The sequence below is a fragment of the Mustela lutreola genome, chromosome 1 (genome assembly GCF_030435805.1).
Source record: "Mustela lutreola isolate mMusLut2 chromosome 1, mMusLut2.pri, whole genome shotgun sequence".
NCBI lineage: Eukaryota > Metazoa > Chordata > Mammalia > Carnivora > Mustelidae > Mustela > Mustela lutreola.
The window spans coordinates 270,830,333-270,852,995 of NC_081290.1; the positions used below are offsets into that span (position 1 = coordinate 270,830,333).

The following is a 22,663-nucleotide window of genomic DNA, read 5'->3' on the forward strand; positions in this document are numbered from 1 at the left end:
CACCCATATGTGCACGCGGAGAGTCAGGGAAGGACCCCAGTCTTCTGGCCAGGACTCTACAGATCAGCAGGACGATTGACTCCAGCACAGGGAAGAGTAAGGTCATTACATGGGGGGGCTGATTACTGCACCCCAAGTCCCGTGGGGTGACATGGTGGACCCAAATGGTGACTGTGTGGACAGTGGGTCACAGCGCCAGAAGAACTTGGTGCTAAGGGCCCAGCACCTTGGGTGGCTGGCAATGAACAAGCCGGTTCCCTTCCTCTGGGCCTGAGCACAGCGCTGCCGTTGCTTTGACCTATTTAATTACCTACGTGACCAACATGACTCAGTGTCGTAGGTGGGGAGGCCTTAACAGTTCACATACTCAGCAGGGATGCTCAGGACCCTCGGACTGCCTCACCCCCCCACCCCCACATGCCTTACTTGTCCAAAGATGGAGCAGCGGCCTGGCTATTGACAGTGAGCTCCTGGGGGAGGCAGTCATCATGCTTGGTGACGACAGGTGCCTCGGCTTTGGGCACTGTGTCACTGCAGTGGGTGCTTCCCAACTTTTCTGCTCGTGCCTGTCACCTAGGGCAGCCTCATAAGCAGCGCCCCTGCTGCTGGTCTGCGGGCCACACACTGAGAAGCCAGGATTTAGGTGACTTCTGAGGTTTCTTTTAATTTTGAGATTCTGGGCAAGACAGGATGAATAGAACAATAGCCAGGGAGAAGGGCAGGCGGGGGAAGGAGCAGTGAGGGAGGAGGAGGAAGAGACCTCAGAAGAGGTAAAGGAGGGTGTCAGGCCCACTGGGCCCCCCACAGTCCCCAAGCGACTCCCTCCCTTTCCCTCTGATCTCACAGTGCAGTAGGACCCTTTCCTTGGAGCCAAAAACACTATGTGGAGTTTCCCCAGGGCCCTACCTTGCTAAATGGAGGCTCCAGCTCCTTGGGGCAGGAAAGTACAGGTTTGAGAAAATGCAGGACACCCTAGACAGGGGCTGGAGAAATGAGAGCTGGGTGAGAGGCAGCTGCCCAGCACAGACCATGGCTGTGGGTTCCTATCTCCCACCGCCTTCCTCTGGGAGGCCTTGAGCCAGTCACTCCCATTCCGGGCCTCCAGCTCCTTGCAAGGAAAGGAGGTCCTTGGAACCAGCGGTCTGGGGGCAGGCTTTCAGTTCCAATAGCCCAGAGGAGGCGGTGGGACGCAAAAGTTCAAGTTCACTTTCCCCAGCCCTATACCTTATTAAAAGCCAGAGGGGACTTGGGTGCAGAGGGCTTCAGCTCCCTACCTTGCCTTCCTCATTAGCATCTGGGAGAGGGGACCCGAGGAGCTAATCAAACTAGAGGCTCTGGTGGTCTCCAGCATCTGTCACACCGGGGAACCATCAGTGTGGCGTGGCCCTGACCTTCCTTAAATGAATCTACACATCCAGGCGTCTTTCACACATGGCCACCTACCCTCTTGAGGCATCATGTGCAAGTGTAGCCTCCCCAAGACCCTGGCTGCCCCAGCCCAGAGACCCCACACTGGGGCAGCTGGATCCCGGCCCTCCACAAGCACCCCTTCTTCTCCCCTCAAGCCTCATGTGTCTGTGCTTAGCTTGGTACTTGGGATCTTATAGCCATGTCAGCCTCAGGGGAATGGGTGTGGACTTCAGTCCCCTTCCAGGGGCCAGCAGGTGGTAGGGAGGAGCCCCCTCTGCCCGCCCCCCTCCATCAGCAGATGCCTTCTCCCCTTCTGCTCCCCGCCTGGGAGGGAGCAAGACCGCCGTCAGCTTACTTTTGATACCATGAATACTAAGATGCCTTTTAAAATTTGTTGTTTGGCAAAAAAGATAGGAGAGCATAATAAACTTCCTCCATAATCAATAACTCAGAGGCATTACTAATCTGTTTTTTAAATCAGAAATGCATGCATCTGGGTAAAACCCGGTAAGAAGTAAGGCCCTTTCCTCCACTAGGCCTCAGCCCCAGCAGCTGTCATAGCTCATGGCTCTTGTGCACAGACATGAGCACAAATACCTGTGTACGTGCTTTCTATTTTATGGAAAGAGGGCACGTTTATTTTACATAACATTTATACAGCTTACTCGCTTTGTGTCCGATGCCGTTCTAAGTATATTGTAAATATTAACTCATTCAGTCCTCCAAACAGCCTTACCTCTTAAAGGTGGTTTAATCATGTCCCCCAAGCACAGAGAAGCTAAGACCCCCGCCCCAACATGACACAATGTTAAGTGAAACAGTTGGGAGTTGAACCCCCGGCAGCCGGGCACTGGGATCCACGCTCTCTTCTCTCCCGAAGCATATGGTCTTTACCTTGGTTTTGTTTTTACCACTGATTATGTAATCCATTCAAACAAATGTTTATCGTGCGCTCACTTTGCACCAGGCACTGTCCTACTTGCAGGGGATACAGCAATCAACAGAAGATAAACATCTCTGCCTTCCTGGCCTTTACATGCTGGCTGGGGAGACTGGCAAAGAATATAAATCAGAGCTACGTAAATTTGCCGGTGTGAGTCAAGCGCAGGAGAAAAATACAGCAAGGAAAGCGGGGTAGGGCTTGCCCAGGGACTGCAGTTATGTTCAGGTGGCGGAGAATGTGACATTGGGTGAAGGCCTGAAGGGATGAGGGAATGAGCCCTGTGGGTATCTGGGGAAGGAGCCTTCCTGGCAAAAGGAACAGCCAGTGCGAAGGCGTAAGACGGGAGCCCATGCCATGGGGTACAGCAGTAGGAACGGGGTCGCAGAGGGCAGACTGCGTCTCTCTGGGCAGTTTTGCTGTGTGCTGGGCATGTGATGGGCTCCGGGAAGGATTTGGAGCAGGGGCCCATTTGACCGGACGGGTTGGAATGGGTTCACCCTGGCTGCGGGCTGGAGAATGGACAGCAGGGGCAGAATGGACCCAGGGAGACAGCCAGGCTGCCCCTACACCCCTCTGGCCTGAGGGAGAAGGGGCTCAGGCCATGGTGGTGGCGTTTCTTACATCCCTTCCCGCTTTGTCCAGAGACCCTGTCGTTGACTTACCCGGCCTCCAGATGGACTCGTTGGTTATTTCCAGTCTTTTGCTATTCTAGACCATACTGCAGTGAATCCGCTTGCACATGTGTCTCAGTGAAATTCCTAGAAGTGAAATTGGAGGACAGAAGATTATGTGCATCTTGTAAAGGTTCCCAGGCTTCTAGAGCACTCCATAAATACACCAGCTTCTGCTCCCACCGGCAGCGCAGTGAGCGAGAGAGGGCTCGGGTTATAGCTTCAGGTCAGGCCTCGGGCTTGGGGAGAGCCATGTCTACTGGGCTATGCCGCAGGCCTTCCCCATCTGCCCCTTTGGAGGTCAAGGCACTGTGGAGGCGGACTCCTCACAGAGGCACAGCCAGAGATCGGGACCCCAGCCAGAGCAGGTTGGGGGGAGGCTGTCCCTGTGGGGCAGATGGTGATGGCTGTGTCTAGTAGAGGCCTGTCCTGGAGGAGCTTGAACGACACAGGGGCCGAAGAGGAAGTAAAGTAGGACAGATTCCGGAAGCAGTTGATTCTGTTGTCAGTTCAAGTCCTGGTCTCTGAGGCACAGTCTGACACCAACCAATTCTCTAATTCTGTGACACCAGTGAGACACCCAAGGACTCCTTTCAGTTCTAAGCCTCAGCACCCAGAGCTAAGCATTGACCCCACAGATGGAAGGCTCAATTTCACTAGACGGTCCCCACCTCAGACACTAGCTGAGCGTCCTGGGACACCCATGTTTCTGACCAACATAAATCGGGCGTTTCCACCACCTCCTCCTCAGGTTCTATGATGTGCCAGAATGACTCACAGAACTGAGGAAAGGGTTTTACGAACAATCACTCGTTTCCGATAAAGGGTACAAGCCAGATGGAAGAAATGCGCAGCGGAGGGTGTGCGGGAGGGTTGTGTAGAGCTTTCCTACCCCCTCCAGGCCCCTCCACTCCCCTCCCAGCACTGCTTCCTGTTCACCACGCAGGAAGGTCTCTGAATCTTGCCCAAGAATTTTGAGGCAACTTACTGAATGAGAGAAAATATTTGCAAACCATCTATCAGAGAAGGGAATTCATATCCAAAAGACGTAAAGAACTCCTACGACCCAACAGCCAAAAAACCCAAACAAACGGATTAAAAAATGGGCAGAGGATCTGAATAGACATTTTACCACAGAAGACAGATGGGCCAACAGGTACACGAGTCAACATCACTCATCATTGGGGGAATGCAAATCACAACCACAGTGAATATCCCGACACTTGTCTGAACGGCTGTCATCAGGAAGGCGAGAGAGAGCTCGAGCATTGGCCGGGAGGTAAGAGGGAAGGAGCCCTCCTGCACTGCTTTGGGAATATCAACTGGTGTGGCCACTGTGGAAGACGATATGAAGGTCCCTCCAAAAAAAAAAAAAAAAAAAAGGAAATATCCTAATATCCTATAATCCAGCAATTCCACTTCTGGGTATTTACCCAAAGAAAACGAAAACACTAATTTGAAAAGGTATCTGCACCCCCATGATCACGGCCGCACCGTGTGCCGGAGCCAAGGCTTGGGAACAGCCCAACTGCCCATGGCCAGATGAATGGATGAAGATGTGGTTGAGCTATACAATGGAATATTATTTTTCCAAATGAAAGAATGAAATCTTGCTGTTGGTGACACCATGGATGGACCCTGAGGGTATTAGGCTAAGTCCAACAAGTCAGACAAAGACAAATACGATAGGATCTCCCGTAGGTGTGGAATCAGAGCAAATCATAACCAAGCTCACAGATACAGAAAACAGACTCCAGGTTGCCGGAGGGGGGTGGGGGGGTGAGGGGAAAGGTGTGAAAGGGCAACAGAAGGGACAGACTTCTAGTTTATTTTATAACTAGTTTATTTATAAAATAAAGAAGTCCTGGGGATGCAATGTGCAATGGTGGCTATAGTTAATAACACCGTGTTGCGTATTTGGAAGTTGCTACAAGAGTAGGTCTTAAGTGTTTTCATCACAAGAAAATGAATTCCGTAACCACGATAGATGTTAACTTGACTTACTGTGATCATTTCGCAATATGTACAGATAGCAGACCAGTATGTGGCGCACCTGAAACGAATATGCTGTTGTATGTCCATCATCTGTCAATTTAAAAACCAAAGGACTTTTGTAGACTCCATCTCCAGGCTCCTCCCCTCCCAGGAGGTCAGTGGGTGGGGCCGGAAGTTTTAACTTTTAGTTTCTGGTTCTTAACCCTAACCTGGTTCCAGTGACCAGACCCATGGCGGGGGGTGCTCTGTAGGGGCCCCACCCTTAGTCACTTACCAGCATAAACTCAGGGGAGCTGGAAAGGGGCTACTTATGAATAACAAAAGACACTCCTGTTACTTGGGAAATTCCAGGAGTTTTAGGTGCTCTCTGCCAGGAACTGGGGACAAAGAACAAACATTACTTATTACACATAACATAATTACACATAAAGTTATTACACATAAAGTACACACAAAGTTGGTACAGCTTCATCCTGGGGGTGGGGGGGCTTCCCGCCAAAGGCCTTTGCACAACATGTCTGCTATTTCTCGACAATGGCTGTGTGCTTCCCTGCCCAAGTCATGAAATAGAAGTCCCTTTCTTCCTTCCAACGGGCCTAAGTAGGTCAGGTATCTGACCTGGGGAGGGGAATGTCAGGTGCTGATGAATGAAAGACCAGGTTCATGATCTAATAACTGGGGAGGGGGATGGTATCACCGTAATAGGCTTAAATTAATTGGAAGCCCACACCGGGGCCTGAGGGTAGGCTCAGCAGGTCCTGGGAGGGACATGTCACACCTGAACAATGTCTGGTTCTGTTAGTGGGGAGGAATGGAGGAATGGGATCCAGGTAAGCCACCAGCAGGGTCTACTATGAGAAGCAAACACACACACACACACACACACACACACACACAAAAGGTGCCATCCTTGACCACTTCTGTGCTTGGCTCATGGAGCTCTTCCAACCTTTTTCTGTCAAAATCTGATCAAGGATGGAGTCAACCTGTTACCCTGAAAAGGTTCCTCAGGAGGGACCTCCTTGGGAGAATGTGTTTTCTTGCCCTTCCCCCTCTCCCCCCCATAGCCAGCTGCGCTCACTGGAAACTGCTCTGCAGATGAAGAGCTGAAACCCAGCTGGCTGGACCCCAGTTCTGCAGCTGCATGATCAGGGGCTACACTGACTGGGCCAGAACTTCCCACCATGGGAGCTCTTGGCCCTTAGCGCTCCTGCAGATATTTTCCCTTTGTTTCTACCAACGTATAAAAACAGAAAAATCCACATATTATAAAAGCATGGCTCAATCTACTTTCACAAACTTCACACACCCAGTGGACTAGCACCAAGATCAAGAAATAGAGCATAGCCAGCCTCTGAGAAGCGCCTGGCTTATCCCTTTCTAGTTCTTCCCAAGGATTACCATGCACATTTCCAACAACACCATAATTTGGCCCATTTTTTTTTTTTAACTTTTTATAACTGGAACCATACAGTATGTACATTTGGGGTCTCACTTCTTAGCATTGCGGCTTCATACCATAGCATGGAGCTGTGGTTTGTTCAGTCTCGTTGCTGCATAGTAATTGACCCACTGAGGTATTCTGTAAATATAAAGAAGCTTAATGAATATTGTACAGTTCCCTGTAATCAGCAAGACAAATGAATGAGCGGGCCAGATCTCTTTGCTTTTCCTTAGGATGATAGTAACTAAGCAGTGTGGTTGCTGGTTATCACATGCCAGTGTGTATAAGAAAAGCTAGGAAAAGGAATGAATTTTTTTTTTAGATGTATTTATTTATTTCAGAGACCAAGAGAGGGGGGCCGAGGGAGGGGCAGAAAGAGAGGGACAGACAGTCTTAAGCAGGCTTCCTGCTGAGCACAGAGCCCACTGCGGGGCTAGATTAGGACCTGAGCCTGAACCAAGAGTCAGGATGCTTAACTGACTGGGCCACCCAGGTGCCCCGAAAATGAATGATCATACAACGTATACAGCCTTTTCGGTAGACAAAATCTTTCAAAATGGGAATCATAAAGTAAACTAAAAATAGAAGTCTTTCATGATAGAAATATCGGGGTCCTTACTGATCGATTAGTCAATTTGCATTCATTCATCAAATGGGCAGTATGCCTGGCATTCAGGCTCGAACTTGGGAGTCCTCCTTCCTCCAGTCAGTTGGTTGGGTCTTAGCATCCAGGGACAAGTGGGTGAGGAGACAGAACCTTAAACATTATCTTCTCCAGCAGTTTCTAAATTAAATGATGGTCAAGAGTTCCCTGAAACAATTTTTAAGTGACATCTTTTTTTCCTCCTAAGCAAAAAGAAGAAAAGAGACACTCTTTCTCTTTAACACGCTGTGCCAAGTAACCACAAGCGATCCCCCAGAATATATCCTCCCAGACCTGTGTGTGCAAATCTGTGTATGTATATATTTCTAAAATGGGATTATTTTGTATCTATCTTTTCACAATTTGCATTTTTTAAAAAGAGATTTGACTTTCTAGAGAAGTTCTAGATTCACAGTAACGCGAGGGGGAGAAAGCATAGGGTTTTCACATTCCCCCTGTCCCCACACACCTGCTATGGGCCCTCCTCCCACCCCTTCCCACCCCCCACCCCCCCACCCCCCTGCCGTGGGAGTGTACGGGAAGGGGTACATTATTACAACTCATGCACGTGCATTGACATGCCATGCTCGCCCAGAGTCTGTGGTTTACATCAAGGCTCCCTGTTGGTGCCCAACATTCTGTGGATTTAAACAGACGTACCCAATTGTGGACCCATGGGTTCACAATTACCCTACCACACAGAGTAGTTTCACTGCCCTAAAAATCCTCTGTGCTTCTGCCTGTTCATCCCTCCCTCCTGCTAACCCTGGGTAACCACTGAACTTTTTACCATCTCCATCGTTTTGCCTTTTCCAGAATGTCCTATAGTTGGAATCACACAGCAGAGAGCCATTCAAATTATCTTCTTTCAGTTAGTGACTTTCACTTTTCATTAACAATATGTTGAGCGTGTTGTTTCTGTGTCAATAAATATTCTTCTAAAGCACTGTTCATTGCTGTCCAATATTTCACTGTGTGCTATATATTAATTTTGCTCCTATTTTCATGGTGTGTATTTTTCCCTGGGGTTGTTTGTTTGTTTGTTTCCTACTAAAAATAGTGCTGCAGAGGACAGCCTTGTGGGTACATCTTTGCACACCGCTTAATTACGTCCTTAGGAGAAACTCCTAGACTTGGGGTCGTTCCTATGAAGTTTTTGCTCGTTTCAAGTCTTTTGATATGTGTGGCCAAATTGCCCTCCAGAAAGTTCATACTGATTAGTTTTTCCAACCAGAAGAGTATGTAGGGTCTTTCCCTCACACTCTTGCCAACATGGAATATTATTGAGATTTTTAAAATCTTCGCTAACTTAATAGAGGAAAAATGATGTTTATTTTAATCTATATTTATTTGGGTATGAAAGTTTTGTGGTTTTCCATAAAGCATACTGGCCATTTGTCTTCTTTTACAAATTGTTTTTTTAATAGTATTTCCCATTTTTTTCTATTGGGATGAGCATCTTTGTAGTATAGACTTTTCAAAAGTGTTTCTCTCCTAAAGGTAGTAACTGCTTATAAGTGCCCCCTTTTTGGTGTCAAAAATTTTTATCAATGTGCCCACCTGATGCTCTACTTTTAAAACAACAAATAAAATGAATGATAACAAGAACTCATATTTATAGAGTGCTTTTTCTATGCCAGGTGTTATGCTATGTAAAATAGCCTATGAGACAGATTCTGTTCTGCTGGACAGATGGGGAAACTAAGGTAGGAGTGGTTCATTTTCTCCAGGTTACATAGCTTGTAAGTGGTTGTGCGGGTATCGTTTGATTAACCAAATGCGTGGTGACATTCAGCTTCCATGAATTCAATAACATTTTAAAATAAATGTATCATTCATTCATCCTAGAATTATCTCCATACATTTACAAATCTGTTTTATGTGTAAATTAAAGGCATATATTTGTTCTAAGGGCAGTGTTTGCTGGACATGTAATTGAACAACTCCATTTAAGAATTCTGTGTTCTTTCTCCCTTACCCCGGTGGTTTACCATTAATAACCACGTTGGACCTTTGATTTTTTCAAGAAGGGGAAACCGAGGCTCAGGACAAGGCAGGAAGGAACTTGCACAAGGTCACCTAGAAAGTTTACAGCACAGCCAGGACTGAAACTCAGAGCTCGGGATACCCATCCCAGGTCCCTCTGTGGCTTGACCCCGCCTTCTAATCTCCAGTCCCTTGGGTATCAGAGGGAAGGACAAGGATGCTGTGCTGGTCCCGGCATGGACCCGTCACATTCTCAGGGTGCCAGCCGCTAGGGAAGCCGAGTGGGCACGGATTCCCAGTCCTCGGGCCACATCGGCTGCTTGGCATTCCAGGACCCTGGCACCCCGCCGAGGGTGAAAACAGAGCTGCTGCTTCCCAAGTTGCCTTCTGCCCCCTCCTCTTGGGTTTGCATCTCATTGCTGGGTTTGCAACATGCCTAATCTCTGCGTGTGCAGACTCAGAGGAGCCAGCTGAGAGGAAGCATTGCCAGCAGCTCAGAGTCCTCCACAAGGCCTGCTGACCACCCCTCCCCCAAGCCCCTCGCTGGACGAACAGGTCCAGAGTGGCTCGCAGACATGGCTCCTGGAGCTTCAGCGGGCTCAGGCTTTATGGTGCCCGCTGAGATGGACCCAGTGAAGGACACTAGCCCGGGGCATTCTCTTTCTTTCTCTCTCTCCCCAGATGGAAGTCCTGCCACATCTCACCCCGTCCCCACAGCCTTCATTACAGACACAGAAAGCAGCTGTAGTGTACATCAGTCATGCAAGTGAGACTCGGTTCTGGTTCCCCCAGGCAGCCGGACTCTTCCAAGAATGGAAAGAACTTAATTGTGCGGTCAATACATAAATATCAAATACTGAGTACTCTGTAACCCATCGTAGTTCCCTTTTTGCTCTAGCTGCTGGGAGGCTCAGAACTGAATGGGCGGCTAGATGACTAGCCATCTTACAACAGATGCTTGGTATGATTGGCATCAACCTTTCTCCATGAAATCTCTGTCCCGTTAAGCATTCTGTGTTTGTGTTACAAATCATCACAATGCTTTTTACGTGATGAAGGTGGATGTTAGTAAAAAATTAAACATGAAAGAAAATGGCCAGTAGACATCTCTACTTTGAGATAGAAATGCTTTTCTCAGAAGAGATGGTTTTCTGTTTAAGACTCAGGAAAGTGGCTGTATGTCTCTTTTCCTCTCTCTCACCCTCCATCCTTTATTCTCTTACTCCTGCTTTTCCCTCCTTCCCTTCCCCTTTTTGGGTCCCCCCGCCCAACACACATCTTCTTTCTGCTCACCCCTTGCCTCTGCCTCTGGGTGGCAAGTTTAATACTAACATCCTTTACAGATCCATAGCACTTGGCTCTTCCCAAGGCCTCGCCCCAGCCTTTACCTCATTTATTTCTCATGGGGATTGCCTGGCAATTATGATGATTTCCATTTTACCAGGAAGACACTAAGGCCTGGTGAGTTTAAGTGATGTGCGCATGCTCACAGCATACACTCTTCCTATCAGGTTCAGATCCAGGACTCGTGAATCTAATTCCATCACACTCTCCGCTGAACCTTGCTGCCTCTCAAGGCCAGCCTCACCCACCGGGCCACCCACGTTGCCTGGCCGGGATCCCTGAGAGCACCCCAGAGAGAAGAGGATTCAAAACAATAACCTCCCCATCCTTTTGAGATCTCTTTAAGAGCTGAGATTCTCAGTGGGGCCAGCAGACCTATGGGGGTGTGGGGGTGGGCAGTGAATTGCGACATGGGCCATCTGGTCAATCATTTAGTAAATATTGAGAATGAGCTTATGTGCTAGGTAAGGCTGAGACTAGGGTGCGGTTACAAGGCACCTTCGGTGCCAAATTCAAGGACGCATTCACTTTCAGGTGCCATTCCTACAAGTGCAGGACCTGGAGAGGCGGTGTCTCCTTAAAGTTTCTGCCCTGGCACGTTGCTTGCCTTTCGCTAGTTCTGCCCTGGTACCGGGCACGGTTACAAGTGCTGGCTCTTCAGTGGTCAGTGCCTGCCCTCGTGGAACTTACCATGTATTATGGGAAACAGGTATTAATCAAATAGTCATGCGAACAAAAGACTGTTCTAAGGGTGACAAGTGCCATGCAGAAATGGACATGGGGCTGGAGGTATTATGGCAGTGAGGGTGGAGGGGGATGGGGAACAACAGTGAGAGATGAAGGATTTGTAGGCGTTTTTCCGGGTGTGCTCCAGAGGAGAGGACACAGCAAGTTCACAGGCACCACAGCAGGGTGGAGGTGGCATGGGGGCAGGGCCGGGGGAGGAGGAGGCGTGTGCTGGTGAAGGATGCAGGGGCCAGAGCAGGAGAAATGCAAAATGGTCCCAAGCAGTCTGTTTCTAATAAATTGCCAGAGTCTGCAAATGATTGACTTAAAAAAAAACAAATCCAATCCAATGGAGAGAATTCAAAGCCACCCCTTAATGAGGTCACTCATACCCACCTTCCTGATCAGCTTTCTTCCTGGGCAGGTATGCAGAGACTGTGCCTAACCTTCTCCAAATTCATCTTTGTCCATTTCCATACAGCAATGGCTGTGATAGACTCTAACGCTAGCCACGTTTTGCAGCTGAACAAAGGACACAGACAGGGTGGCCTAAACAAGATTTATTTCTCACAGTTTCAGAGGCCGGGAAGTCCAAGATCAAGGTGCAAGCCAATTTGGTTCCTGGGGAGAGTTCTCTTCCTGATTTGCACACTGATGCCTTCTCGTCCTCACCTGGGGCATAGAGAAAGCCAGCTCTGGTGTCTCTTCCTTTTGGATTAGGGCTCCACTTTTATGAAATCATTTAAACTTTACCACCTCCTCACAGGTCCTGTCTCCAAATACAGTCACATTAGGGCTTAGGGCACCAACATACGGGGTGGGAGAGCACACAAACTTTCAGTCCCTAACACCTGCGGTGGGGGGGGGGGGCACGGTCACACAGCCAATCACTGGGATTTGAACATAAACGGTGCTCCTTTGGGAACCTAGGCCTCCAACCACCAGTATTCACTACCTCCGGAGGTATTTTGTGTGAAAGCTGCCCCTCCCAGTGAGAAGTGCTCCTCAGAGAAGGAAGACCTTGTCCCCACCTGGCAGCTGGACTTGTAGGCTGCCGATCCCACCCCAGGGTGATCCTGGTTATCCTTCTGAAAGAGGCTGGGCTGAGAGTGTGGCATAGAGGTGTACCAGACCTGAAACGTAACGCTTGAATCTGGGGGTTCTCCTGTTTCCAGTTTACTCAGAGCAGGCCCCCAGCTCCAGTCTAGACTCCATCAGGAACGGACTGCGTGACCTTGGGGGAGTCCCTCGACATCTTCCCGCCCTGGGTTCCTGTCTGGTGACCGCAACCCTCCTCCCTTGACAGGTGTCTGGGGGCCATTACGTGGGCCAGGAGATCGGTGCCCCCTCCCACCTACGCAGGCGCCGGGCCCCCAGCCCGCACCGCGCAGGTGGGGAAGGGGCGGCGTGCGGCGCGCCCGGCGGTTGGGGGGCAGGCAGGGATCGGTGGTGTGGCCGGGTTCGCCGCAGGCCGCGCCGCAGCCACTCTGAGTCCGCTGCGGCCGCAGGGAGGGAGCGCGGGGGGCCGCCCGCGCACGTCGCCGACCGGCTCCCCACGCCCGCCCTCTCCGGGCTCGCCCCCCTCCATTCCCCGCGCTCCCGGCCACCCCAGACACCCGCCCGGCGCCCCCCCCCTCCCCGCCCCGCGGGGGGCTGCACTCCCTCCTCCCCCCGGGTGGGCCCCTGGCCGCCGCCCCTCCCGGGCGCCCGGTCCCTCCCGCTCCCCGCGCGCCCCCCTCCCGGCCGCCAGCCAACTGCGTGCCCCCGGGGCCGGCAAGAAGCCACATGCCCCCGCAAGGAATGCCGGGCCTGGCGGGCGGGGGGCGGCGCTGGGCAGGGCCGGGCCGGGCAGGGCAGGGAGCTCCCCGCCGGGAAGGTTGGTGAGAGGGAGAGAGCGGCCCGCGCCCTCCCCGGCCCCCCGCGCCGCCCCTGCGCCCGGCCGCGGGACCTCACACTTTCCCCGCCGGACACGCGGGCGGGACGCCCCGCGGGGCTGCGGGAGCCGGGGGCGGGTGGGGAGGCGGCGGCCCCGGGGCCGGGGAGGGGCGACTCGGCCCGCCCCGGGCAGCCCCCGCCCCCCTCCGCGCGCCCCCCGGCCCCGCCGGCTCGGAGGAGGGGGCAGGCCGTCGTGTTTCCCCGCACCCCTCCCAACCGCCGCCGGCTTTGGGGCCCCGGTGGGGAGCAGGGGGCTGATTAGCCGAGGAGCAGGGGTGTGGCCAGCGGGGCCCCGGGTAGTGAGTCACACACGCAGCTCGCCCAGTCCCGGGCCGCGAGCGCGGTCCCAGTCCGAGCCGCGCGCCGCCCTGGCCCGAAGAGTGTCCCCGGGCTTGGCATGAGGATCCCGGGGTGCCGAGGGAGGGGCTGAAGCCCGGCGCGGTGGTGGAGGAGGGCGGTAAGCGGCGGGCTGGGGAGACTCCCCTAGAGAGAGCGGGTGGGGCTTGGAATCAGGGCTGGCCCTGCCGGCCCGCACCAGGACCCCAGGCCCGCCTGTACCTGCGCTGAGCTGGCAGAGCGGGCTTGGCCACATTCCCTGGCAGCCCCTGAGTGAGGGGGCTGCGCAGCCTGGTGCCCAGGAGCCAGGTTCCTCTGTCAGTCCCTCCTTGGCCCCAGCTGGACCCGAGTGGGTCCCTCTCCCGGTCCCCCATTGCAGACTTTTGTGCGGAGGCTTCTGTGGAAGTCTCATCCTTTGCCCTTTCTTTGGTCTCGGGATCTATGCTGTGCTCTCCAGTCCTGCCCCCTGGCCTGAGCTGCCCCTCGGCCTCTGACCCCATGGGGCTGGTGGCTCCAGTCGTCCCCAGGACCAGCCCGGGATAGAAATGGCATTTCCTCTTGGCCGGGCTACAGCTGTTTTTGTTGTCTCTGTTCTCAAGCGTTTCCTCTGGGGATGGCAGGGAGGGTAACCAGACTCCAGGGGACCCCCACTTGCCCTCTCTGACACTCACCCTTCTTCCCCTGTCTCTTTGATCCTCTTCCTGTGCTGGTCCCGCCTTCGTGTCCCCAGGACAGAATGACTGACAACATGAAGGAGTGCCTGGCCCAGACCAAGGCGGCTGTGGGGGATATGGTGACCGTGGTGAAGACCGAGGTCTGCTCCCCACTCCGAGACCAGGAGTATGGCCAGCCCTGGTGAGGCCCTGACGTGGGGGCAGGAGAGGGAGAAGTGGGGAATCTCGGGGCTGGGTTGGTTGCACGTCCTGGGGAGAGTTCCCACTCCTAGCCCATAGTCCTTCGCCTGCTCTGGGCAGCTTCTGGGAGCAGATATGAGCGAGCACAGGCCCTAGAAGACCAAAAGAACCTGCATGGTGGCTCTGGAAGGCCTAGGCCCAGGTCTCAGAACACCTACCTTTTCAGGATCCCCTGCCCTGAACAGGCTGGCACTCCATCGCCTGCCCCACATCCCCACGTCCCCGTGGCCTCCTGGCCGGGTCCATGGCTTCTCTGCCCACCAGCCTCCCACTCTCTGATGGCTTCTTTGCTTCCTTTACTGGCCCCTGGTCTGGCCAGCTCTAGGAGACCAGACCCCTCACCCATGGAAGTGGAGCCCAAGAAACTGAAGGGGAAGCGTGAGCTCATCATGCCCAAAAGCTTCCAGCAAGTGGACTTCTGGTGTAAGTGGAGCCTGGGGCTGTTCCTGGCTTTCTCCTCCCTTCACCCCTTCACCCTGCTCCCCCACCCCCATACCCCATCTCTGCTCAGGGAATTTGCAGCCATAGGACTAATGATAGGCACTTGCCTATGATGTATCAGAGACCGGTCCAGGCTTCCATTAATCCTCACCCTTAACCCCTGAAGTGGCCCTTATTGGTCCCATTTTCCAGGTGAGGACCCTGGGGCTTGGTGGGGGCTGAGAGCCCTGCTTCGGGTCCCACAGCCCTCAGATGCACACAGTTGCCGTTCCAACCCAGGGCCATCTGCCTCCAGAGCTAGGCTGTGAACTTCAAACAAAGGAAGCTCTGGGCCTCCTTCTCACTGGCAGGCGTGTCTGCCGAGCCCCCAGGGAGGGGAATGGGTTTTTACCACTGAAGACTCAGGGGCCTGTGGCTGGCTGGGGTGGAGCCAGGGCCGGGACTCGTGAGTCCCATGCAGTGTGCTTTCCACTGCCTGATGCCATCCTCAGGGTGGGCCTCCCTGCAGCCCCTCAGCCTCCGCCGTGGGCGTCCCGCCTCCCCGCACCAACTGAGGCTCTTTCGCTCTTTCCGTCCCTTCAGTCTGCGAGTCCTGCCAGGAGTACTTTGTGGATGAGTGCCCGAACCACGGTCCCCCAGTGTTTGTGTCCGACACGCCAGTGCCCGTGGGCATCCCAGACAGGGCTGCCCTCACCATCCCGCAGGGCATGGAGGTGGTCAAGGAAGCCAGTGGGGAGAATGACGTGCGATGCATAAATGAGGTCATCCCCAAGGGCCACATCTTCGGCCCCTATGAGGGGCAGATCTCCACCCAGGACAAATCAGCTGGCTTCTTCTCCTGGCTGGTGAGTGTCCCCTGGCCCGTGCAGTGGGAGAGGGTGCTAAGGAGCATGGAAGGAAACCAGCAGGGGGAGCCATATGCTGGCCCAGCCTGGCCAGAGAGTTTTCCTGCCATCCATCCAGGCTGCGGGGATGATGGATCTCCCTATCCCCTTGCCCTGGCTGAGTAGGTGTGCCACCCTGGGTGGCTGATGGCCATGCTGAGGGGCCCGTCTGGCTGGGGTCATCAGTAGAACCGGTGGGGCTCTAGGGAACCCATGGCGGGCCAGCCAGGCGGAACTCAGGATGATTTCTCTGTGAATGTTCATGTGTGTGTGTCTGGCGGGCCATTGTGTGGCATTTACAAAAGGTTGACCCAGACCCTCCTCCGCAGTGGGTGACTTGGGTCTGGGGGCTGTGGGAATGCAGAGCATGACATTTAGCCCAAAAAGCAGTGATGCTGGGTGCTGGACTGGGTACTGGAGGAAGTCGCCCCTGCCCTCAGGGAGGGGACAGTCTGGTGGGGAGAACAGATACGGGACAGGTACGTGCACACATGATCATTGCTAGGGAAGGGGGAAGACGGGACACTCTTGGAGCAGAGGGAGACGGTGGTGTTCATGGTGCTCGGGGATCTGGGGCCTGGAGCCCAAGTTTGTTATGTCAGCCAGCTTTACTGTTTACTATCAAATGTGACCTTGGACGAGTCATTTAACTTCTCTGTGCCTGTGTTCTATAACAGAATAATTATAATTGATGGTGGAGAGGAAATAGGTCAATATTATGAAGTTTTTAGAGCTGTGCCTGCCTTCGGGAAGCATGCAGTGAGTATCAGTTATTATTATCATTGTCGTTGGCCTCCTTGAGGGGTTTGGGCAGGATTTCCTTCAGCCTGAGACTTGAGGACTGAGTAGCAGTCAGGGGACAGGAGAGGGAAGAATGCTGTAGGCACACAGAGCAGCTGAGTGAGGGAAGCTCCCAACAGGTCCAGTGTGGTGTTAGCAATGAGCTCAAGAGTCAGTGTGGCGAGAAATCAGCTGAGAAGGAGGCAGGAGTAGATCACGCTACATTTCCTGAGTCTGGGTAAGTGTGTGCTTCTCCTGTGGGCTGGAGGAAAACGCTGAAGCAGGCCAGGCAGAGGCCTGGCAGAATGGGCAGGTTCGGTAGCAGAATGGAGAACCGGGATGGGCAGGCAAAGATGCTGGTTTCAACTTGGGTGCTGGAGGCAGGCACATTTGTGAGAGGTTCAGAAAGAAGAATCTCTGAGATTTATTAACAGATGGGATGTGGAGGTGAGGAAGAGGGTTTGTTATGATCTGAAGAGGAAGGATTATTAGGGATGACTCTTGACTCTCGGGAGTCAAGCTTGAACAGAGAGGGAAGAAGGCAGAGTCAGTAGAGAAAGTCAGGCTTAGGGAGTTGGAAGATCATTCATTAGTCATTAATTAAACCCTTCTTGTGGGGCTCCTCTGTGCTAGGTATTGAACAGGCCTTGGGGATATAGTGATGGGCCAGATCAGACATCAGTCCTGCCCTCATAGGGCTTCTTATGGGGAAGCTAGAATGAATCAAACAATAAGATAAATAAATGTAAAATCATGATTCAGGAGATGAAGAGACAGTGAGGCTAGGAGAAAAGGGAACAACTGGAGGAATTGATGTGACCAGAGGTCAGGGAAGGTTTCCTGATAGTGGAGCTGTGATTGACAGGAGAGAATGCCCACCAGATGGACAGAACAGCATGTGCAAAGGCCCTGTGGCAGGAGAGAATGGCACATTTGCCATTGTGCCATTGACCTAGAAGAAGGTCATTGTACCTGGATTGTAGCTTCGTACCTGGAGTGCAGTCCCTGGAGTACCAGGGGCCAGGAAGGGGAGAGAGAAACTTGGAAGTCTAGGACCCAGTAGACCAAACTGGGACTTCTGCTCTTTAAGAACAATAAAAAGTTTTGTTTATGTTTTGAAAGGATGACTTTGGGTGCAGCCTAGAGAACAGATCAGGGGTGCAGGCATTGGTGGAGAATGGATGCCCACATCCCAGTTAGAGGACTACATTCGTTCTCTACTTCGGTGATAGTGGAGGCTTGAGCGAGCGTGGGTTGGCAACATGGAGACAGGGGAACTGGTTTATGACCTGGTTCAGGGATGAGCAAGATTGACAGGCAAACAGATCAATTGGCCTAAGTAAGGGAGAGGGAATTGGCCGGAACAAGTCCTTCAGTGTTCTGCTCTCAGTAGGTCAGGAAGGGGACTCTTAGAAGTGGAATGCAGGGCAGGGCCTGGGTGGAGGGCAAGATCCCCTTTCTGGTTTTGGACTCGCAGAGTTTGGAGTGACAGCAAGGTCCCCAGTGGCCCTGTCAACTAGACAGTTAGCTACATGTGTGTGGAGCTGGGAGAGGAGGTTTGCAGATGTCAGTTCCTGAGTCACCTGGATGTAGGTGTTGGTAGGGCTGGGGGTGCTGAGGGCAGCCCCCAGGGAGAACAGGTGAACGAGAGGTGGAGAGGGCCTAAGGTTAGCAGTCCGGGAGGGGAACGTGATCCAGCAAGGGAGATAGGAATTGCAGCCTGAGAGGTGGGGAGGCCAGAAGGGCCAACGAGAGAAGGGCTCAGAAGTGTCCACTGGATTTAGTGCCAGAGAAGTCACTGGTGACCTTGGCAAGAACTACTCGGTCAGACAGTGGTTCTTGACCTGGGGGAGTTGGTGCCCCCCACGCCCTGCCCACCCCAGACATTTGGTAACATCTGGAGACATTTTTGGCCATCGTAACTTGGGATGGGGATATGCTACTGGCATCTGGAAGGCAGAGACCGGGGATGCTGCTAAACCTTTCACAGTGCATGGGACAGCCTCGTCCCGCGAAGAATGATCTGGTCCAAGTGGCTGATGGTGCTGTGGTGAAGCCCTTCGAGAGAGCGGCAAGGTGGGAACACTGTTAGAACCCAGGCGACCAGTAGACCCACTTCTCGGAAGCTGGAACAGCGGTGAGATCAGTGCAGGAGAGACGGGAGCTGGGAGGGGACAGCTGCAAGCAGACCCGGGAGCGGGGGGTTTTGTTCAGAGAAAGACAGTAGCATCCTTGAAAAACCTGGTGGAGGGGGGGCTGTCCTCCTGGAGAGCTGGTTGACTCCAGAGGAATGATGAGGTAGGGTGGACAAGCTCTTCTATGACCAAGAAGGTTCAGATGGAGACGTTGCCTATGGAAGGCAAGACAGGTCAACAGTTTTGCTGTCGCTAAAGGGATATCCTAGAGACTCAGAGTGGTTGGAGGGAGGGAAGTATAGTAGGCCTAATCATGGCTTCTCTGAGGATGGCCGTGTCCTGACCCCTGGATCCCTGCCTATGTCCTCGTAGATGGCCAAAGGGACTCTCTGCAGGGTATTACATTAAGGCTCTTGAGATGGGGAGATTATCTTGGATTATGGAGGCGGGCCCCATGGAATTACAAGCATCCTTCTAAGACAGAGACAAGAGAATCCGACTCAGAAAATATGGGAAGATGTTATCCCGCTGGCCTTGAAGATAGAAGAAGGAGCCAGGAGCCAAGGAGTGCAGGTTCCCTTTAGAAGCTAGAAAAGGTAAGGAAGTAGAATCTTCCCTTAAGCCTTCAGAAGGAACTCAGCCCTGCCGACACCTTGATTTTTAGGCCTTCCAGCCTCTGGAACTGTGAGGTAATAAACGGGCGGTGTTTGAAGCTCCGGGGTTGTGGCAGTTTGTTAAAAAGGGATAGGAGGTGAATGCAGTGGGCTTGCGGGTCTAGGGTGGGGGGGACGTCTGTCGACACATGCAGAGAGCGGGAGATTGCTGGCCTGAGCCAGGGGAGTGGCGAAGGTGAGTTCAGGCGCCGTGAGTGAGCTACAGGTGCCCATGGCTAGGAGACGCCCAGGTGGGCGGTCCAAGGACAGGTCGGCGCATGCGGGTCTGCTGAGGACAGGGGCCTGGGCGGAGGGCACACAAAGCACGTGCCTGGATGCAGCTGAGGCCCCTGGAAAGGATGGGCGGTAGTTGCCTGGTGGCAGAGAAGCAGGGGGTACTGAAAGCCGCTGGGCTTGCACAGGGCACAGCGCTCTGTATCCTGGCTACGGGCAGTTTCGAGATGGAAGCCACACTGCTGGGGATGGAGATATGAGTGGGAGGGGAGGAGAGAGCCAGCAAGGCTGGCTGGCTTGTTTTGAAAGTCTGGCTGCTCGAAAGCAAGGATTCTAGGCTAGCTGGGTGCTATATTACTCCTCTGACAGCCCCACAGGCGAAGGTCGCTGGCCTTCTGGTTCCGAGGGTGGAGCCCAGGACTAAAGAGGTTAAGCACGTGACCCCAACTCCCAAGGTTGATGCACGGTAGACTTTGGCTTCCCACAAAGATAGCGCCTTTCCACAGTGCCAGGCTTTCAGGATGGGAGGCGAGGAGCTCTGTTCCCAACCAGGTCCCATCAAGGTGGAGTGTCACTGGCGGTTGTAGTCCTTGTAGAATGTTGTGGGGCCAGGGAGGAGGAGAGTGGCTTTTCATGGGCAGACTGGAGATGGGTCTTAAAGGATGGGTAGAGGTTCAGCAAAGGCAAAAATCTAGGGCTTTGCTCCTTCCCCCGCCCACAAGAACCTACACCTTAGGACAGCCCAGCCGGGCAAGCAGCCTTCCCTGGTTTGCAGCATGGCGCTGCGGTCTGGAGGCAAGGAAGAGGAGGAACCCCTGGAGTGTGCAACCTGGTGGTAGACCAGCTCTACCAGTGGAGAGTGGGCGTGGCCTGCAGTTCAGGGCCCAGGGGGTGGGCAGCCCTGTTGCCCTGCTGGAGGTTCTTTCCTAGGGCCTTGGGGCTGCTGTGAGCTGTGACATGGGGATGGGTGCGGGGTAGGGAGTGGCCAGAGGTCACAGGGGCCATGTGGAGGCTCTGACCTTTGTGATCCAGAGAGGTGAGAGGCCCTGAGAGAACAGATAGGCAAGATGGCTCAAGAAAGCAGAGCCCCGTGTATGTGTGTGCGCACGCGTCCGTGCGTGTGCGTGTCCTCAGTCAGGCTTTGAGTTGGGGAAAAGCAGGAATGAGGAACCGCTATGCCTGCTCAGTTGCTGCATTGGTTGAACGGAAGGGGGTGGGGAAAGGTGGGGTGAACCACAGAGCTGATTTTGGACCGGGATATGGAAGCATGGTATCTCAGATAAACTGCATTCATTGGTCGGGTGCTGTCTCACGCGTTCTCGATGTCTTTCTTGACCTTCTGCCTGTGTTCTAAAGCTCTGGCCTTCATCCAGCACATTTCCTTCCATGGGGCCTCAGTGTGCACACTCTACTCCAGTGGAAATAACGGCAGAGCTAAGGAGAAGCATGCCTGTTCCCGCTTCTTTAGCACTTAACGAAGTTTCTGGGTCTGTGCTTAGCACTTGACAGTGTGATCTCATTTGATCTTAACGATGTCCCCGGGAAGTAGATATTATTCTACCCATTGTACTGCTGGGAAAACTGAGGCCTGGAGAGGGAAGTCAGTCTGCCCAAAACTAAGCAACTAATGAGTAGCAGAGCTGGGATTCTAACCTAGCAGTCTTGACTCTAGAACCTGCCCTCTCTTCTGCCTCTTGGGCCTTCTCCACCTGCCTTCCTTATCTCGCCTCTTCCTCCCTGTTGGCCTTGCCTGACTTTATTCTACTCATTTTTCCCGCCCAGTACTCGTTCCTTCTCTGTCTCCCCTCTGGCCAGAGGAAACCTGGTCCCACAAGCCAGGGCCTGTCTCTAGATGAACTAGGTGGCCATGCCATGTCTGTTTCGCATCTCTCCATGGCCTGGCCTCCTCTGCCAGAGTTCTGCCCGGACCTCTGACTGCTTAGAAAAGAAATGCCCCCTTCCTCTGCCTTCTCATCTCATTGGAAATGATAAATCCCAGTTCTTGCCGGGCCTGCCAGGCCGCCCTCAGCCAGTGGCGGCCAGCGACCCTGCTGCAGGCCTGGGGTGTTTGGGAGTGCCGGCAGCCGGGTGGTTTGGAAACAGGAGGAAGAAAGAGGAGGCCAGCACAGGGTGTCCATTTACATTTCTTGCTTGGACTCCGTCTTATTCCAGAAGGGATTTAGGGTAGCTTAGCAGGACACATAAAATAGAACATCATAGCATATTAAAACTGGGAGTGACAGAAGAAAGAAAAGCAAGAATAGAGACCCTAAGCAGAGGCAGGAATGAGGCTAAAATTGCAGACCAGAACGACCCTTGTATACGCTTTTAGCTCTAGGGGGTCCCAAGCCAGCAGCCACTGGGGAAAAGGGAAGCCTGGTCAGCTACCAGCACCTTCTGTCCATATTGTGAAAAGTCCCCAGTTAGCTCCTGGGGAGGTCTTCCTTTCTGGGTGCTGATACTGGACGGGAGATTTCCCGGGGGTCCTTATAATGAGGACACTATGTGGGGGCCTTCCTCACCTGCTGTCGGTCAGCCCCTCTGCTTGCTAGCTCCTACTATTCCTGGGGGAAACCGAGCTGAAATGGTATTTTCCAGTGTTCTCCATTTCAAGTTCCATTGTAAAATGTTCAGAATCTTATGACACAGCATCCAGAACAGAGTCTGAGAACCCCCGAGTGTCTGGGATAGAGGGACATAGAAGCCGACAGTAGCAATGCTGCGAGATGTCAGCGGGAGCACGCAGGTGTCACTGAGTTTGGGAGAGCTCTGAGAAGGCAAGAATAAGGGGCTTGTCCAGGAAGAAAAGAAGGAACACCTGAGACAGGTGGACATATGTGTGTATGTGTATGAGCAGGTACTTCCCATGCTTGGCCGCTCATTTTTTATTAACTCTTTATTTTGCAATTTTTAGACTCCATGAAAAAGTTACAAGGGTAATATAATAAAACACCCACATACCCTGCACCTAATTCACTCATTGCTAACGTTTTGTAAGAGTTGCTTGAATCTCTCCTATATATACCAACAGGCGTGTGTGTGCGCGTGCGTGCGCATGCTCTTTTGTGTTTTGTTTCTTTTTGCTTTGTGTTCTGAATTGCTTGAGAGATGGTCATAGACATCAGGCTTTATGGGCCACGTGCTCCCCATCACTGCTACGCAACTCTGCAGTTGCGGGGCGAAAGCAGC

At 53.0% G+C, this 22,663-nt stretch overlaps 1 protein-coding gene across 5 annotated transcripts in view; it reads left to right on the forward strand.

Moving 5' to 3' along the window:
- PRDM11 (PR/SET domain 11) overlaps nucleotides 1-22,663 on the forward strand; it is an 84,212-nt gene that overhangs the window by 17,549 nt on the left and 44,000 nt on the right. For 4 of the 5 annotated variants that reach the window (XM_059140534.1, XM_059140519.1, XM_059140541.1 and 1 more), the window contains exons 2-4: nucleotides 14,164-14,288; nucleotides 14,667-14,770; nucleotides 15,371-15,633. In XM_059140534.1, the coding sequence (XP_058996517.1) occupies nucleotides 14,170-14,288; nucleotides 14,667-14,770; nucleotides 15,371-15,633 (486 nt within the window). In that variant the 5' untranslated portion in view covers nucleotides 14,164-14,169. Of the gene's footprint in view, nucleotides 1-12,909; nucleotides 13,555-14,163; nucleotides 14,289-14,666; nucleotides 14,771-15,370; nucleotides 15,634-22,663 lie in introns of those variants that run through there. The other variant, XM_059140525.1, reaches the window with a different exon arrangement.